Source organism: Panthera pardus, unplaced genomic scaffold (assembly GCF_024362965.1).
Source record: "Panthera pardus isolate Hobbes unplaced genomic scaffold, ASM2436296v1 HiC_scaffold_22, whole genome shotgun sequence".
NCBI classification, from domain to species: domain Eukaryota; kingdom Metazoa; phylum Chordata; class Mammalia; order Carnivora; family Felidae; genus Panthera; species Panthera pardus.
This window is the reverse complement of record NW_026526788.1, coordinates 75,257,886-75,277,366: the sequence shown is the minus strand read 5'-3', so window position 1 is coordinate 75,277,366 and position 19,481 is coordinate 75,257,886. Positions and strand designations below refer to the sequence as shown.

Sequence of the window (19,481 nt, the reverse complement as noted above, 5' to 3'; positions counted from 1 at the left end):
ATAAGATATGCAGACATGGGACAGAAGGCTATAAAACTTTAAAGGATGTTTTTTCAAAAGCAAGAACATCGATGTTATCTACTGAACCCCACAGATTCTTCACGCTCTTGGATAGATGTTTTAAAATGGCATACTGCTCTGAACAACAGTCTGGTGCTTCCTCAAAAGGTTGAACACAGAGTTACCGTATGACCCAGCAATTCCAGTCCTAGGCCATGCCCAAGAGAAATGAAAACAAGTGTCCACCAAAAACTTGTGCACAAATGTTCACAGAACTATTCCTAACAGCCAAACGGTGAAAGCAACCCAAATATCCATCAACTGGTGAATGGATAAATGTGATATATCCACACAGTGGAATGAAAAGGAATTAAGTACTGAGATATACAAACAATGGTTATGCACCTTGAAAACATTGCACTAAGTAAAAAGAAGCCAGTCACAAAAGGCCACACATAGGGGCTCCTGGGTGGCTCAGTTGGTTAAGCGTCGGACTCTTGATTTCAGCTCAGGTCATGATCTCACAGTTCGTGAGATCGAGCCCTACATCAGGCTCTGCGCTGACAGCAAAGAGCCTGCCTGGAATTCTCTCTCTCGCTCTTTATGTCCCTCCCCACTTCCTCAAAATAAATAAATAAACATTAAGAAGTATTTTAAAAATAATATTAAAAAACAAAAACAAAAGGCCAAATATCATATGATTCTATTTAAAAGAAATGTTCAGAATAGGCAAATTTAGACAGTAGATCAGTGGTTGTCTAGGACTGAGGGAGCTGGGGTTTGGAGAAAAATGAGGAGTGACTGCTAATGAGCACAGGGTTTCTTCATGGAGAACATACATAATGAATATGTTCTAACGTCGATTGTGGTAATGGTCACAAAATTCTGAATATATTGAAAGCCACTGAATTATATGCTGTAAATGGGTGAACTGTATAGTACGTGAATTTTTTTTTTTTAATTGGCAAACAAGCCTAATACTTGAGGTGAAAAGGCAACCAAGGCAGAAAACTAGAAAATCTATTAAATTCCAGAGTCTGGAATAAGACTGCTTCTGCTCTAATTACAGAACACAGACGAGGCCCCAGCAAGTCTGAGAAGTGACCGCACGAAAGAGTCCGAGGGCCCTGCTGGGAAGGACGAGGGCACTGAAAGCAATACACAGACATCCAAATTAGAAAGAGGTAGAAAGAAACATAAGAATTGGTTTTAAAAATATGTATGTTTATGAAAAATAACGGAGTTAAGTAGGAAAAAAATATGTAAAAATGCAAAAAACCGAAAACTAGTCTAAAAATTTCAAAGTAATGTTGTTCCTTCAAAAGCTTGGGGAAATGGAAATAACCATTAAGACTCACTAAAATATGGACAATGATTATTTCTAAGTAGTGGGCTTTTTTCCCTTCTTCTCATTACATACAATTTACTATGAAATCAAAACAAATAACAATGATTGCTAAGCTTCTAAAAGCTCCCTTTAAATGGATTTATATGGCAATTGGAATAAAGATCCCAAAGATTTAAATTAACGTGTTGGAAAATAAGCAAGCAATTCATGATTTCCAAAATAGCTGTTCTTTGCCCTTGCCTCCTGTTTTTCACTGTTGAAAAGCTCTCCTAAAAAAGGGGGAAAGGCTTAAGTGCAAATTTCTAAAATGATAATCTCCTCAGAGAAAGGTGTGCCAAACTACTCATGAAAATAAGATCTGGAAATATTTTCCCTGTGTCATGTTTACCCCCAATTAACAGGGATCATTACATATTTTCAGCTCTTAACATGGACCACACCCTTAATGCCCATAAGTGCTATAGTTAATACGGCCCAATAGTGCTGTAAAAACATTCAACTCTCTTATGTTGGGGGTAAATCTCATTTTCATTTTATTTAAAGATAATCTGTTTCACTTGAGAATATCAAGAGAGAAAAAAGGGAAAATGTGAAGAATGAAAATCTCAAAGTTTTCATAATATTCACATTTCTGTGTTTAAAAATTCCACATAAAACGTCATTTGCTTGCCGCCCCCCCCCCACCATTTTTACAATAGCCAGCTACGAATATCAAGAATATTACAGATTAGGGAGCAAAAGGGTGTCAGAAAACTTCCCTGAAAAATCCAACAAGGGTCCCAGGCTTCTCTGGATGAGGAGTGACCGTACATTTCCCAGAGTGGGGAGTGCAAATGTGCAGACCAATGACTGACAGGTGGATAAAGTGCCAGACAAGCTGTCTCCTACTCTAAATCTAACTACCAGGGTCCCTAGCTTAGTGCTTAAACCAGAACGCCAGTGCTCCCCCTCAAGGCAAAGGTTGGTGACAGAAAAGTCATGCTGATCTTCCAATTTGTCAGCAAAGCCATCCAAAGACACTGATGACACATTTATTGGTTTAGTAAACTAACTGAGTTTTTGCTAGTCTGGCTGCCCTTTCCTACGATAAAATGCAAACAAAAACTGCCAAGACCTGCTTTTAATAGGCTTAACTGCTACCTAAGTTATTTGTCTCTAGATCAGCAATAATGATTAATGTTCTAGCACTGGAACAATAAAGGGGAGTAAGAAATACTCTAATCTTTTTTGATTCCCATAATAAATAAAATATCAGGGTCCTCTTAAATTCAATTTAATGCTGGTTTCTAAAAATTAGATTGTCAAACTTCCAGTACAATCTGAAACATAAAAATAACTGTATTTTTACTTATTTTTCTAAACAATTTAACCCTGTCCCCAAATTTCCTCCCCAGGAGACCAGCCCAGAAAAACATGTATTGAACTGTGGGATAGTGGGTGCTCTGGTACCTGTTACCTGCTGTTTAGGTACTACAGAGGCAGCTCAGCAGAGTGATACAGGACAAGATGGCCTGAGTCCAGGCCCAGTCCCCATGATGTGCCAGCTGTGGCTTAACTCTTGCCCAGTCTCCTTCCTTCATCTGTATAGCATGGATCCAACAGTGCTCACCTTATAGGGTGCATTGAGGCATCAGATAGGATAAGCCACTCAACCTTCAGGGCCTTACATATCACATAGTGATGAGGACACCCCAGGACCAGGGCAGAGTGAGGACATCCCTAGAGGCCACATCCCTGCACCAACTGCAAACATGATACAAACGCTTTCGTGGGCTACTTCTACCTACTGGTGGTACAGTTGGTGAAAAAAAAAAAAAAAAAAATACTGGCCCTGGGAAATCTCATTATTTTGGCCTTAAGTCCCTCTATTGTAGGCTTGGTTTCCTTTTGAAAAATTAGAAGATTGCACTAGATCAGTGGTTTCTTTCTTTAAGAAAAAAAAAAATTTTTTTTTAATTACAAAAACAAATATATGTTTAAAAAAATTTCAAGAAATACAGATAAAAAAGGATATAGAACAAATTAAATCTCATCACCTTCTTGACTAACTCCACTCTCTCCCAAATCAGGAGTTTTTAAACTGTACTGTGCAGAGTTCTGGGTTCCCTGGAAGCAGAAAATGGCTTTCCAGTAGAGGCCAGGTGGGCAGGGTCCCAAGGATCCCCTCCCCTGTATCACCACCTCTGCCTTTATGCATTTTATACACTGGATTTCACAGATTTTGAAAGTTTCCACTACTGAAGCGAAGTTTGAAAACCACAGGATTAAGTTACTTTTAAAAATATTATCCAGTTCTAAAATTACGATTTTGGACTATTAAACCAAATCCTATTTACATCAAGCTTCCATAAAATTTCCTGAGACTTCCACCTTACCTCTAACTCAAGATCCTGAGGCTCCATTTCAGAAAGCGACAGCACGGCAATTTTGGTAACTTTACAGACCTCATGGTCTCCTGGAAGTTTGCCCACCAACGCTTTCTGCCGAATTAAAATAAGCCACCATGGAAGATCTGAAAGAGAAAAAGTCACACTAACGTCTGGTATCTGTAAAATGCTACTATCCTAGCAAGCTGAAGACGAATAATCTAACAACACAATATACATTAAATATAACCCTTCAAAGTAAAGCACACGACAAAGATATAAAAATGGCCCTGAATATGGGAAAAGATGTTCCGCCTCACTCATAATTAGAGAGATGTAAATTAAAATGTAGTGATGCCACGTTTACCTATCGGATTGGGGAAAATAAAAGGTATGACAGCACATTCACTGGCAAGGCTGGGGGACACAGGCACCATCATACAGTGCTGGTGGGAATACAAACAGGCAAAACTTTTCTGGAGGGAAATTTAGTGATACCTAACAATAAAACATATGCACCTACCTTAAACCTAGCAATCCCACTCTTGTGAGTTCACCCAAAGATATGCAGCCAGCCCAAAAGGAGGTAAACTCAAGTCTATTCATTGCAGCGGTTTGTAATTGCAAAATACTAGAAACAATTTAGCTGTCCAGACATAGGACAGTGGTTGAATAAACTGGGACACATCCTCTCAGTGGAATACTATGAAGCTGTAGAAAAGACATTAGGCATGTTCTAGGAACTGACAAGAAACGATTCCTGGATATATTACATGGATAAACTGGAGATACTTATAGAACAAGGATATAATGAAGTCATAGATGATTTATTATCAAATCAAAGTACAAAAGAGTATCTAGAGTGTGCCACCTTTTATGGAAGATATGAGAAAAAACACACACACTGCTGAGTTACACACAAAAATAAAAGAGAAATTAGAAATTAATGAGACTGGTTACCTACAGAGAGTAGTAGGCAGAAATATGATGCCAAAGGGGGGAAATGGGGGAGATGAAAGGGATCAGGGGAAATGACAGTTCTCTGAGTATACCCTTTTGTATAGTTCTGACTCTTAGGACTACGGTGATATTTCACACCTCCTCAAAAATAAGGAAATAGTTGCTTTCAACCAGAATGGGGAGTGGGGGCAAGACTAAAAACTAAATGCAAACAGCAACTTAACTCTAATACAAATGGAAAATGTAACCACATGGTTAGAAAAAACTCACCTAAATAACTCTGGAAAACATTATTTTTTAAGGATAAAGACAAAAAGAACTACATATAATACTGTACTCTGGTTAGTGAATTTGTTGGAAGGGCGTGAGTTAGCGATTCCAAAACCACTTTATGCGCACACTAGGACCAAGCAAATAATATACTGAGACTAACGGGTGGGGTGAGAGGGGAGGGAGATGGTAAAACAAACTAAAGAAATCTTTAAGTACAAGAAAGAAGGAAAGAAAACACCCAAGGGCCCAACAATGATCTTTCCAATCCAAATTTTTTATTTCTCACAAGATTTTTATTTTTTTTAAAGATTTTTAATTAAGTGAGAAATGGTCTAGAAAAGACGGCATGCAAATGCTATTTTTCAGTTCATGAGGTTACAGACACCCTTAAAAAAAGTACTCCCTAATTAGCACCAAAAATAAAAATAATCAAAATAGTGTTTCAGTAATTTCTTGTGGAAAAGCAACATGATGGATATATATTCACCATATAAAAAATGTTCTTAAAAGAGATATATAGTATTTTGGGGCGCCTGGGGGGCTCAGTCGGTTAAGCGGCCGACTTCAGCTCAGGTTACGATCTCGCGGTCCGTGAGTTCGAACCCCGCGTCGGGCTCTGGGCTGATGGCTCAGAGCCTGGAGCCTGCTTCCGATTCTGTGTCTCCCTCTCTCTCTGCCCCTCCCCCGTTCATGCTCTGTCTCTCTCGGTCTCAAAAATAAATAAAACGTTAAAAAAAAAAAATTAAAAAAAAAAAAGAGATATATAGTATTTCAATTTCCCCCAAATATCAATCAACTCACATTCTAGGGACTGTGCTTTGAAAATGTGCTTAAGGCATCTCATAGATGCAAGAGTTTGGAAGAGTTTCATAATTCTTTATAAAGTAGGATGGAAATTTACTCCAAAGTTTCAAGGCTTTTACAGGCCATTTCATTATTCATTATCATTAAACATTAAGCAGGGACCTACCACGGGCTACGGAGTATTTTAGGCATGGATCAAAGTTATCAAGCACCTATCATATAATAAACCTAACACATAATAAATAAAGCACGTAACACTTGTTCTTCAGAAAGGTAGGAGTTAGCAACAAACAATATACTGTTGAATGTCAATACAGTATTTTGTTGAATAAAACAAAATCCTTACTATAGGATTCCTAACCTCACAGGAATAATTTCTGTTAGCGTGCTGGCAGTTGACCAGGCAGCCAACACTAGGAAGTCCTTTCCCTAGCTTATGCCTTCTAGCTGGAGTTGACTTTGGATACATTTCATATTAACACTGCAAATTATGGTTTTAATAACAGCAATGAAAAACACAATATGCATAATCAAATGTAATAAATATCTTTCCAATAAACCACCTTATGGCATAGTGCCAACATATAAAAATATTAACCTTCGAACAGAGGTTTTGCTCCATGCATAAACTCACTTGGGAAACCAAAACGCATCATTTTTTTCTTTCATAAAAATACTGATCCTGCCAATACTGAAATACAACTTCCAAACCCAAACACATTTTAAAATAAAATATGCATACTTTTAGAGTTTAGTTAGCTAGTTCTACAGAAAAAAAAATATGAAAAAAGGTGTTCTTTAAAAATATATATATTATGGACTGAAGTTCAATATGTTTGGGGAATTATAATGAAGATTAAATCTGAAAAAGTATAATGTAAGCGATCAAACAACAGAGAAAATCTGTAGTGGGCTGGACTTTGAGGTCAGAACTCAGACTTGAATTTTAGCTCACCACTTATTTATCGGGTACCTAGCAGCACAATACTTAGCTGACTTCCTGGTTTTCTTATTTGTACAGTGGGATAAAACTGCCTGCTACAGAGAATAGCTACGAGGATTAAATAATCTTTATGATTCATGTTACTGTTACTAAGAGCTAACGTTTACCAGATAGCAAAACGTACTATAAAGCAGGTAAATAAAACGATGGGGTAGTGGTATAGGAATGGCCAAATGAACACTGGAAGAGAACAGAGCAGACAGACACAGACCCGTAGGATATGAACACCTGGTACATGATGATAAAGCGGGGGAGAGCGTGTAGGTCATTAAACGGTGCTGAAACACATACTGAAGCATTGGTGGATAAACAGGGCATCTGGAATCGGCTTTGAAATAATTTAGCAGCTGGAAGTGTGCGAACCATGGATTTAAAAAAGGCTTTTTTATAGCTAACTTCCAACCAATCTACAAACTGCATCAAAAAGAAAACATGAGGGGTGCCTGAGTGGCTCAGTAGATTAGGTGTCAGACTCTTGATTTCCAGTCAGGTCATGATCTCACGGTTCTTGAGATCAAGCCCTGCATCGGGTTCCATGCTGAGCCCACTTGGGATTCTCTCTCTCCCTCTCTTTACCCCTCCCCTGCTCATGCTGTCTCTCTCTCAAAAGAAATAAATAAGCCTAAAAAAACTAATTAAAAGAAAACATGGAAAGTAAAATTAATAGGGGAATAGATTTCTACTAGTTATAATCTAAGGAAATTGGGATGATGAAAATATTTTGGAATTAGCGGTGATGATTGTACAACTCTGAGAATGTATTAAAAACCACTGAATTGTACATTTTCAAAGGGGTGAATTTTACGGCATGTGGATTACATCTCAATTTTTTTTTTTTACTTTCTTATTTAAAAAAACTTTTTTAATATTTTGAGAGGGAGAGGGAGAGAGAGTGAGCAGGGGAGGGACAGAGACAGAGAGGGAGAGAGAAAATCCCAAGGAGGCTCCATGCTGTCAGCACAGAGCCCAGTGCAGGGCTCAAAATCATGAGACATGAGATGATCACCTGAGACAAAATCAAGAGTAGGATGCTTAACTGACTGAGCCACCCAGGCAGCTCCTCAATTTCTTTTTAAAGTTCCTTCTAAAAAAGAGAAAAGAACTTGTTAGGAGTCTTACCTAGCAAAGCAGAGAATAAAAAACCAAAAAGTGTATTTTCTGCCCAAGACAAAGGTAAAACTAGGACAGCCCATTAATTCTTGAATTACATCAACATCACTCCAAACAGCTACCAGTTTTCACTAGTGTTGGAAAAAAAAAAAAAAAAACAATTAAAATTATCACAATGGAAAGAAAATGAAAATTTTGAATTGGACACAGAGCTATCTCCAGACAAAATCACTGACTCTAGAAAACAAAACAAACAAAAACCTCATGGAAAATAATAAACTCCATTTCTATAATTATTTTGCTTTAGGTGACACCGCACATAACAACCCTGTGAGCCTGAAAGTCTGGCAAGAATGAACATGTTAGGAACAGGGTTAAATGATCCAAAAATATGTTTTACAGTTCAAGAAAAATGTAGAAGCATCCAGTCACTAGTGTTTGGCAGTCCCAGTATGCATCAGGCAAAATTCTACAATTAAATTTTTAAAAGCACCAATGATATTAATTTATATCATCATCCACCAGGAAAAAAAAGCGTGGCTCAATGAAAGCTGCCACATTGAGATGTGGACGTGCAGTGCAACCAAGTCAAAGGTAACTTCGGCGTAAAGATACTCTTTCACCTTTTTTTAACATATTACAATGGGAGAAATAGTCAGTTTTGTAACCCTGGCTCCTCCAGGAAGAGACAGACAAGGAACTCTGACTTCCCCAGCAAGATAAGAAAATGGATTAGGAAATAATTATCTTGAAAAGGATGACCAGTAGGGCAAGCTAAAACAATAGTACTGGAAAAGATTCAGTTGTTTGCTCTATACAATAATTGACTCACTTAAAAGGGTAAAAACAATTGTGGAATAAAGATTTTTATCAAAAATTTTTTTTTATCCAATTTCAGAAAATGTTTTTACAGACACTCATGACCTCACCTCTGGGAAGTATTCCATCTACATGTTTCTCGACATGGTATCCATCCTACCAACATAATGATAAGCATGTGATCCAACGATGAGTGGCCAGCAATCCTTTTTTGTTAATGTTAATTTTATGAAGAATATATAAACACATTCATTTGCTTAAAAATGTAAATGTTGGGGCGCCTGGGTGGCTCAGTCAGTTAAGTGTCCGACTTAGGCTCAGGTCATGATCTCACAGTTCCTGAGTTCAAGCACAAAGCCTGGAGACTGCTTTGGATTCTGTGTCTCCTTCTCTCTCTGCCCCTCCCCTGCTCTCTCTCTCTCTCTCCTTCAAAACATTAAAAAAAATGTAAATGTTAACAGATAAAACTAAACTTCCTTTTGATCATTATTCCCCCTTCCACAGATATTCTTTATATCAAATCCAAACCCCACTTCAGGAGAACAATTGGTTACTATGCTTGGCACTAGTCCTTTTACTGATTTTTTATTTAAAAAAAAAATTTTTTTTTGAATGTTTATTTTTGAGAGAGACAGACAGAGCATGAGCGGGGGGAGGGGCAGAGAGAGAGAGGGAGACACAGAATCTGAAGCAGGCTCCAGGCTCTGAGCTGTCAGCACAGAGCTCGACACAGGGCTTGAACTCATGATCATGACCTGAGCCAAAGTCAGATGCTCAACCGACTGAGCCACCCAGGCACCCCTGGCATTAGTCCTTTTAATCTTACTTGAAAGCTTAAAGATGACATATAAAAAAAGACTATTTTTTTAATGTTTATTTTGAGAGAGTGCATGTGTGAGCACACACCTGCATGCAAGGGGGAAGGGGGAGAGAGAGAATCCCAAGCAAGCTCCACGCTGCCAGTGCAGAGCCTAGTGAGGGGCTCGATCCCACAAACCACGAGATCATGACCTAGCCAAAATTAAGAGTCAGACGCTCAACCAACTGAGCCACCCAGGAGCCCCTTAATTTTAGTTTTCATATGAAACATTCAAATGTATATTGATTTACCTAGAATTTTTCTTTGAGAATGAGCTACTGATGGGTATTCAGTGTTGCTATTTATTCTTTTTCTTTCTTTTTTTTTTAAATTTTTAATATTTATTTTTGAGAGAGCGAGAGAGACAGAGTGCAAGAAGGAGAGGGGCAGAGAGAGAGAGGGGGACACAGAATCCAGAGCAGGCTCCAGGCTCCGAGCTGTCAGCACAGAGCCCAACGTGGGGCTCGAACTCATGAACATGAGATCATGACCTGAGCTGAAGTCGGACGCTTAACCAACTGAGCCACCCAGACGCCCCTTATTCTTTTTCTTTATAGCGCAGCACAGCTTTATCTAAGTCTTTCCAGAGTATTCAGTTCAGCTTTCCTAGAAACCATTAGTCTTCCTTTTGCACTTAGAGTTGATGGGCTTAATATTTAATCACATAATTACAATAACGAGTTTAACAGATATAAACAGGTTTGGGAACAAGCACCATCCATGATCCACCAGGAGAGAGCGAGCTTCCTGCACAGTCCCCTACCAGCCAGCAGCTTTCAGCCTTCAGCGCATCCAGCATATCCACCAACAGGCTTTACAGAGAGGCAGTGGCGGGAGTTGGTTCATCTGGTAAATGGCTTAAGTGAGATTCAACTAAAAGAACTCCTGAAAGAAATGCACATGCAGTACATATTCATATGTGCCAGACAATTGAAGTGAATGAAATATTTGTGTGAAAAAGATTTTGCTTTTCCTATTTCCTTTTCTTCTGGCTCACCTTTTCCAAAGACTGGTTCTAATTTGAACTGGTTCAGTAGGGTAGGAATTTTTAAGACTTTATTTGCTTATTTATTTATTTACTTACTTACTTAGCATACAACCATAGTTGTTTTTTCGTAGCATACAACCATAGTTTGTTTTGGAGGTTCTGTTTTCACTGCTCTTTTGGATACTTTCTACTTTCTCTGTATCTCTCTCCAACCATTCGTTATGACCAAAGGCAAAAATAAAAAGAGAAGTCTGCTGTTGACTCTCACACATTTACCTCCTTTAGCTTGCTCGCAAAGAGTAGACTATATTCCTGAGGACAAAGCAACCCTGCACCTCTCCTGGGTCCACTCGTCAGAGGAGAAGGTGGGAAATGCGAAGCAATGAGCACAAGCTGTCTTAACACAGTCCTGTGTAAATGGAGGGCCCAGCACAGCAGAGTCCATGACTACACCCACATGCAAATAAAAACTAACCCAAAGACAGATGGGTATTATATACTCCTAAGTTATTTGTCATAGAATATTCAAATACAAATATTTAAGTTCTTGAAGGGCTTCTACAGATGGTATCTCAGGGAGGGGTCTGCATTCCCACAACATATACTGGAAGATGGAGACACACTGGTGAAGAAGGAAAACGAGAATTAGGAAAGGAGATTAGAGTTGGCTCACCTTTTCTTTCTTCTGTATCAAACTGATATCAAGAATACTTACATGATTCTCTGTCATTTCAAATTGACAGTCTGAACCAACTTAAGTTAAATGACTCACTGCTCTTTATAGCTTTTGAAGTTATGTTTAGGTGCATACCAATTTAAAATTGTTATACCTTTCTGGTGACTTATATCTTTTGTTATTATCAAAATGTATATCATTCTATGCTTCTTGCCTTAAAGTGTGCTTTGATATTAGGGGCACCTGGGTGGTTCAGTCAGTTAAGCGTCCGACTTTGGCTCAGGTCATGATCTCACAGTTTGTGGGTTCGAGCCCCGCGTCGGGCTCTGTGCTGACAGCTCAGAGCCTGGAGCCTGCTTCGAATTCTGTGTCTCCCTCTCTCGCTGCCCCCCTCCTGCTCGCACTCTGTCTCTCTCTCAAAAATAAACATTAAAAAAATTTTTTTAAAGTGTGCTTTGATATTAGTATACTGCACATCAGTTTTCAGGAGGTTGGCATTTGCATGATTTTTTCTACCCTTTTACTATCAACCATTCTGTATACACATACCTAAGGTACTTGCCTTGAGAGCAGCTTGTAGATGGATTTGACTGTTCTTCCAGTATAAAAGCTTTGGGCTTTAATGGAGTTTAAATCCATTCATATGTAATTATTGATATATTTAGAAATCAGTCTACCATCTTATTTTTTGTCCTCTCTGTTCTATGGACTTTTCTTGCCTTTGGGGGGATTTTTAAAATTATTGCTGTTCTATTTCCCCCTTTATTCACATTTTACAATCTTTTATTATTTTGTTAGTGATTATATTGTAGGAGATGAAAACATGAACCTGACCTACAAAAGCCTTTTTTCTTTTCTTTTCTTTTCTTTTACACTAGTTTTACTAGTTCCTGGACAGGGGAAAGGACCAATTCCTTTCAATTCCTTATCATTTCTACTGTTGTGTATTTTAATTCTATCTTATTTTAAACTCCATATAAAGTCAAATTCCTTTAAATTTGCCAACATATTTACATCTCCCGTAGACAGAGATAGAAGGGATAGAGATCCCTTCCCACATCTCCATGCTCCATCTAGAGTCATTTACCTTTTGCCTGAAGAACTCTAGTATTTCTTGTTAGCAGATCCTGCTGGTGACAAATTCTCTCAGTTTCCGTTTGTCTCAAATGTCTTTATTTTCCTTAACTTCTGAAGGTACAAAATTCTAGACAGGCACTTGGAAGACATCCTTCTGTCGTCTTTTGGCTTCCATTGTTTCTATCAAGGCTCACTGCATGCCTTTAAATTTAATGTGTATTTTTCCTTTGTCTGCTTTCAGGGTGTTTTCTTTGTCTTCAGTTTTCATCAGTTTCATTTTGAGGTGCCAAAGTGTGGTTTTCTTTATACTTTTCCCCTTGTGGTTCAAAGTACTTCTTAAAGCTGTGACTTGTATTCATAATTGGTTTTGGAAAATTTTTGGCTATTATCTCTTCAAATACTGCTAGTCTGTTGCTGTCAGAAACAGAATCTGACTAGTTTCTCTTGATCTCATTTTTTTGAATGTATGAAGTCTCTTCAAATGAGCCATCATATATTAACACACTATACATTATAAGAGAATCTAATAATTGGGATATCTTAATGGCTTATCTCAGGATAAATTATGCTCCAATTTGAAGGATCCTGTTTTTGATTTTTGTTTTTGTTTTTTTTAAATACAAATCTTTGGTAGGAATTCAAATTCAGTCGGATGTATGCATAAAACCTACTTCATTGATACCCACTGCATAAGCTATTAATTGGCCAGTTAGTACTTTTATATGAATGTGAGCAAGACTCTATAAAGTAGGTTTTATGCAAATTTATAAATGAATTTAAAATTTTAAAGATATGAATCCATAGTATATTTAATGTATTTTATATTTAAAGCCATTTCTATTTTTTTTAAACTACATTAACAGAAATGCTCCCCCTCCCCCTTAATAGAAACAGATCACTATACATCCCTGAATACATTTTAGGGAGCACTGTACATCGAGTAAGTGGAATTGCAAGTAGCACTACCACTATACCAGCACTGTTACTTTCAGTCAGGTACGTAGCAGCTAAGAGTACATGACATTGGCCTTCTAATTCTCTTACCAACTCAAAAGCCAATTATTAATTTGTTTATCTTCCACACATAGTAGTTCCTCAATGTTTCCTGACTGGCTGCTCTGTTGACTAGTAAAGGTCCCTCAAGTCTGGGTTTATAGAAAATTGACAATGACTCACAAAGAGAGCATCTAGGGCAAGAGGCACTTTTAATAGGCACCATTTCAAAAATACCAAATGGTGGAATCAGAAACATATTCAGGTCAGCTTATGATGCTTAGGATGAATTTAGGTCCCTGATAATGACCTGCCATAAAATGAAATAATCTCTGACACTGTATAAAAATATAAAATCTTTTGTGTCTGTAATAGTTTTAGAAAACTAGAAAAGTCAAACTTATAAAGTGTCATTGGGCAAAATGAATTTATATATAAAAGTACATTTTCAACATAACTATAGCTTACCTTCCTTAAAATGCAAAGACGTATTCTATGTTTATTAAAAACTTTAATGTATTACATATTTTCCTAACTATTAGGTATAACAAGTACATGAAGTGTAACTGGGATTTCTACTCATGATGCAGGTTTACCAACAGGAAGATAAATTACCGGTTGAGAGGGGGCACATGCATGCCTCGAGGCTGGAGGCAACTGGCCCCTCCAAGAGGGGACCCCAAGCCCACAGGCTATAACAAACTTATGACCAACTCAATTCAATCAGTAACTTTCATTTTCTGCTCTGGATGGCTGATACTGGCCCACATCTACGTAAATGACAACTTACTGTATTTATCAAGAATCTCTTTTCTTAAACAATTAGGCCTGACAATAATTTGATTATCATCGCTTCAGAATGTTCAATAAGATAAAAAGTTCAAAAAGAATTAAAGGGGGAAATAAATATAGAAAGAACCTTTATAGGTGGTCCATACACACAGTCACTCTTAACGTAACAATCCTTTCCTTCTGCCATAGCTAAAAATTTTAATATCACTGCCATATGAATCACTGAGAGAGACTGGAGTTTAAGAACAAATGGCTGGGCACCTGGCTGGCTCAGTCGGTTAAATGTCAGACTTCAGCTCGGGTCACGATCTAGTGGTTGGTGAGTTCAAGCCCCATGTCGGGCTCTGTACTGACAGCTCAGGGCCTGGAGCCAGCTTCAGATTCTGTGACTCTCTCTCTGCCCCTTCCCTATTCATGCTCTCTTAAAAAATAAACAAATGTTAAAAAAAAAAAAAAAAAAAAGAACAAATGGCTCATAACTAGAAAATGGAATGGAAGGGGAACCTGGGTGGCTCAGTCATTAAACATCTGACCCTTGATTTCAGCTCAGGTCACGACTCATGGGATTAAGCCCCCTATCAGGCTCTGTGTGGACAGTGTGGAGCCACTTGGGATTGTCTCTCTCCCTCTCTGCCCCTACTTCACTCTCTCTTTTGCTCTGTCAAAAGAAATAAATAAACTTAAAAAAAGAAAGAAAATGGAATGGTAGTGGAATAGCGTAAGAGGCAAGCTGGCCCATCTCCAAAGATTCTCCCTGCCCGAAGATACGAAAATCTGATTAGAAATGCGCTCGGAAACAAGAAGCCTGCTTATCTGACAACCACTGGGAAAGCTCAAAACTGTGGGTCACATTTGTGTGTCCAATTTGTCCTGCCAGGGTGGTGGAACCATCTGCACCAAGGAGACTGGAGCTCAGATCAGGGACAAGGGAAGGGATGGAAAATTCTGAAGGGTAAAGTGATGGAAGAGACTGAAGGGAGCAAAGAGAGGAAGTAAGGGCCATTCAGCACCCACGTACCTGGGGAGAGAGTAAAAGGCAGAGGAGAAAAGCAAAAAAGAGTGAGAAGATGCCAGAGAAAGGAACCTCCTGCCACGTAGCTGCCTGCTTCCCAGACCCAAAACCATTCACAGAATAGGTCCCCTAAACTACAATTAAAGAATCTTTTAAGGGTTAACCAGGAACCTAGTCACCACTGAAAATTTTACCCCCGAGATAATAATTCTGAGACCCTCATGAATAACAACGTGAATATAAGATGACTACGTTTGAATTACATTTTAAGTCATTCCTACTTTGGTAGAAATATTAGGTCACAAATAATACTTCCTTAGAATGCTTCCTTCAAAGCAACTTGAAAAAGTACATGAAAAAAAAAATCATCAAAACTTACCTCAAAAGAGGTATTTATTTTTTTAATTAAGATAAAATCAGGGGGCGCCTGGGTGGCTCAGTCGGTTAAGAATCTGACTTCGGCTCAGGTCGCGATCTTGAGGTTTGTGAGTTCAGGGCCCACATCAGGCTCTGTGCTGACAGCTCAGAGCCTGGAGCCTGCTGCGGATTTTGCGTCTCCTCCTCTCTGCCCCTCCGACACTCATGCTCAGTCCCCTTCCCTCCCTCCCTCCCTCTCAAAAATAAACATTAAAAATTTTTAAAAAGATAAAATAAGGGGCGCCTGGGTGGCTCGGTCGGTTAAGCGTCCGACTTTGGCTCAGGTCATGATCTCACGGTCCGTGGGTTCGAGCCCCGCGTCGGGCTCTGTGCTGACAGCTCAGAGCCTGGAGCCTGTTTCAGATTCTGTGTCTCCCTCTCTCTCTGCCCCTCCCCTGTTCATGCTCTGTCTCTCTCTGTCTCAAAAATAAACAAACGTTAAAAAAAAAAAAATTAAAAAAAAAAAAGATAAAATAAGAATAACAGTGTACATCACAAGTTACCTTCCAAAATGGCTTCACTGAGATATAATTTACATACCATAAAATTCCCCCATTGTAAGTATACAACTCAATGATTTTAATAAATGTATGGAGTTGTAAAACCATTATCCCAATCTTCACACGTTTTTAAAAATGTGAGTTGTCAGTAGACAATAAAACAATCTACTTTTCTCACAATGCAAATGGATGCCGACAATCACATGGGTATTTAAACATAAGAAGCAATATCTAAAAGGCGTGCCCCAAGAACCAGGCCTCCAGTGGAGGCCGAGAGCACCCCAAGGCTCTGCCAGACTTCTCTTTCTTCCTTCCAGGGCCCTTGACAGCTGGGGTTTTCCAATGGCTTTTCAGGAAAATACTGAGGCAAGGCTAGTGACACTCCACTCATTCATCTTTAAAGTAGGTTGAAGATTTCATGTCATCAGTGTCCTAGCCAAGTCTCTGCGGCAGACTAAAATCACACTTTTTAAACCACATGCATAATACATTTTACCATTTTAATGATGGAGACATCTTCCCCACGTCAACAGTGGAGAAGGAGCAGATGGCCAGCACAATCTGAATGAACGAGAGCTACCGCGGTGAACCGTGTCTCTGGCTGTTCAATACTACGAGTAGTAATTCGCTTAATTACTAAACCAAGAGCCTCTATTGCCACTTCAATCAAAATTCCTTACAGTTTTCACGCTATTCCTGAAAATCTCATGGAATATATATTTTTCTCTCTATATTCAGACACTTCTTACCCTAACTGAGCTTATCTTATCTTCAAAATAGATTTTTTTTTTTTCCAAAATAGATTTTGATTTAAAGAGCTTTTGTGATCCATTTAAAGCCTCCAGCCTCATGCAACCTCTTCATGGAGATCTCCACGAAGGTACGACTATCTCCCCGGCATCGCACAGAAAACAGGAAACATCAATCATGTGGAAAGATCAATCATGCATCTTTTTTGCACAGCTGCTGACTCTGCCAAGAGCCATCTATCTCTCTTCTCGGTCTCTGCCCTTACCCTAGCCTTTTCCAGATTACCTCGCTCATTTCTCAGGCCTTGCTTCGGACATCGAGTCCCCAGGGCTGCCTTCCATCCGGGACCCGCACCCACCAGTCAGGCCCCTCTGCCACGTGCTTCACCACATCCCACACTCTTCTCCAGAAGCTGAAGTCTAATGAGCACACAGTGTGACTGGGTAATTAATGTCTAGCTCCTGGATCCAATCCTAGACTCCTAGAAGCTTCGAGTTTTGTTCAGCCTGTGATCTGCAGCACTGAGTGCAGACCATGACATGCAGTAGGCGCCCCATAATTATTCGTTACAGTAGTATTTGCTGTATATTTATGAGTAGCCCGGCTATAGGCCAGCACGGGAGGACACAGCAATGAGCACAAGAGAAACAGCTCCTGTCTTCCTGGAGCTTATCCTAGGAGATGGGGTGAGAGAGGGCCATGAGAAAAAAGGAACACAAAAAATTAATGTGTAATTATAAGTGTGATAAGAGTATCATTCTTACGTCCCCCTAGACCCTACAATGGATAAAAAAAAAAAGTGTTGATATTTCATGGTGCTTTTCTCACCTATTTACCATGTTACATGTCCCTATTTTCTCCTCCTCAAATTGGTAAACCCCACTGATCAAACCAAAGTCAGACACACTCAAGTTGTCAGAGAGAGCCTACATTACACCCTCGCTTGAACGTGGACCTGCTCGCAAACGTGTGGGAAAGAGGCCTTCCTCATATTGTGACCCTATTTCAGAGACAGGGTCTTAAAGAGGTAATTACGTTAAAATGAGGTCATTAAGGTGGGTCCCAATCCAGTGTGATTGGTGCCCTTGTAAGAGGAAATTTGGACACAGATACACACAGAGAAAGGCCAGTGTGAAGACAATGTGAAGACACAGGGAGAAGACAGCCATCTACAAGCCAAGGACAAAGACCTCAGAAGAAACCACTCGCCAACACCTTGACCTCGGGACTTCTGGCCTCCAGAATCGGGAGAAAATACATTTCTGTTCTTTAAGCCCCCCAGTCTATGGGACTTTGCTATGGCAGCCCTCACAAACTAATACTGTTCCTAAGTCACACCTGCTGACATTCCACAGAGCTCAGAGTTCAGTGACAGTCAGGAACAGTGGCATGGCTCACCCACGCCGCTGTTAAGACTGTCAATGACATCTGTTCAAATAAACTTATGTTCCCATCACACTAGACAAGAACAAAAATTCGTGCATTGAAATGCAGAGAATAAGTAGGAGGGAAACAGGAGTGAAAAAGAGTTTAAGTACAGACATGTTATCCCCCCCGGCCCCATCCTCTACCCCCAGAAGGGAAGATGCTCCCAGGGGAACATGCATCTCAAATCATTACATTAGATCCGGTACATCCAGCGAACGAACCTCCAACCGGCCGAGCTGATGGTGTGGCCAGAGCAAGGGCTTTAGCGGGCCTCAAGGAGGCCTGGGGATGAGGCATCACAGGGCAGAGAATGCAGGGAGGGAAGAAGGCAGGGAGGGAAGAAGGCAGGGAGGGAAGAAGGGTGGGGAACTGGGGGGGGGGGGGGAGTGACACACTGGGGTGTGGCTGCAGTTAGCTCTTGTGGGTGGTGGGTGAGGGAAGGAAGAGCAGCAGGGGGCCCAGAAAAGATGTTCCTTTGCTTCCTCCCCACTCCCCCCTCTTAAGAGCCAAACCTCAAAAGGGATGTGACGAGAGGGAGGGAAAAAAAGTACAGAGATTACTTTCCCTGCCTTTCTTACATTTTCTTTCTCCACCTCCCCCTTTTCCAAAATCCCGGAGAACAGGTATCCCCAGTGCTTACCAACCACTTGTTCTGAGTCCAAAGGCAAGCGGTGCAAGGAGGGAAAGAGCATATAAACAGAGGCTGACCACAGGAGATGCCCATGTTCACCACCTCCAAAATGCCCACACTTTCACTGCATCACGAACTCATCGACCAATAATGTCTATCTGTTCATTGCTTGTATGAGACAACTTTGCATCGTCTGCCCAGTCCAAGGCCTCCTACTCTGATCAAAGAAGTAAACCTCTGGAGCGTAGTTGAACTTTGAGAACCAGGGGAGGCCCATGGCCCAGACAGCACCAATAGGAATCTCTTTCTAGGGGTCTGAACTAGACTCCCTACTCAATCCCTGATGGCTATAGGCAATCTCCGGGGGTTGTAGGGAACAGGAGCTGTTGTTGGGCTTGAGGGCTGAGGGTATCATTTATGAGCAGAAATTTTGTCCTACATACACAGAAACAGAAAGCCAAAAGAAGAGAAAAATAAAGGAGATACATAGGAAAGCGGTGCTCAGAGACCACCTGCCCCAAAATGTAGTCTCAGATCCTGTAAAACATCCACTTCTTGGTTTTGGTCCCTGGAGTTTCTAATAAAACTTCGTTTTCTGTATGCTGATAGGTTTATTTTTGCAACCAAAAGAGGCTTAATAAAATAGTGATAATTTATTAAGTACCTCCAGGTATA

At 39.8% G+C, this 19,481-nt stretch overlaps 1 protein-coding gene across 2 annotated transcripts in view; it reads right to left on the bottom strand.

Annotated features, from left to right (window-relative positions):
• The window catches only part of INPP5F (inositol polyphosphate-5-phosphatase F), a 91,230-nt gene that overhangs the window by 47,591 nt on the left and 24,158 nt on the right, over positions 1-19,481 (bottom strand). For both annotated transcript variants that reach the window (XM_019459614.2, XM_019459613.2), the window contains exon 3: positions 3,724-3,860. In XM_019459614.2, the coding sequence (XP_019315159.1) occupies positions 3,724-3,860 (137 nt within the window). The remainder of the gene's footprint in view (positions 1-3,723; positions 3,861-19,481) is intronic.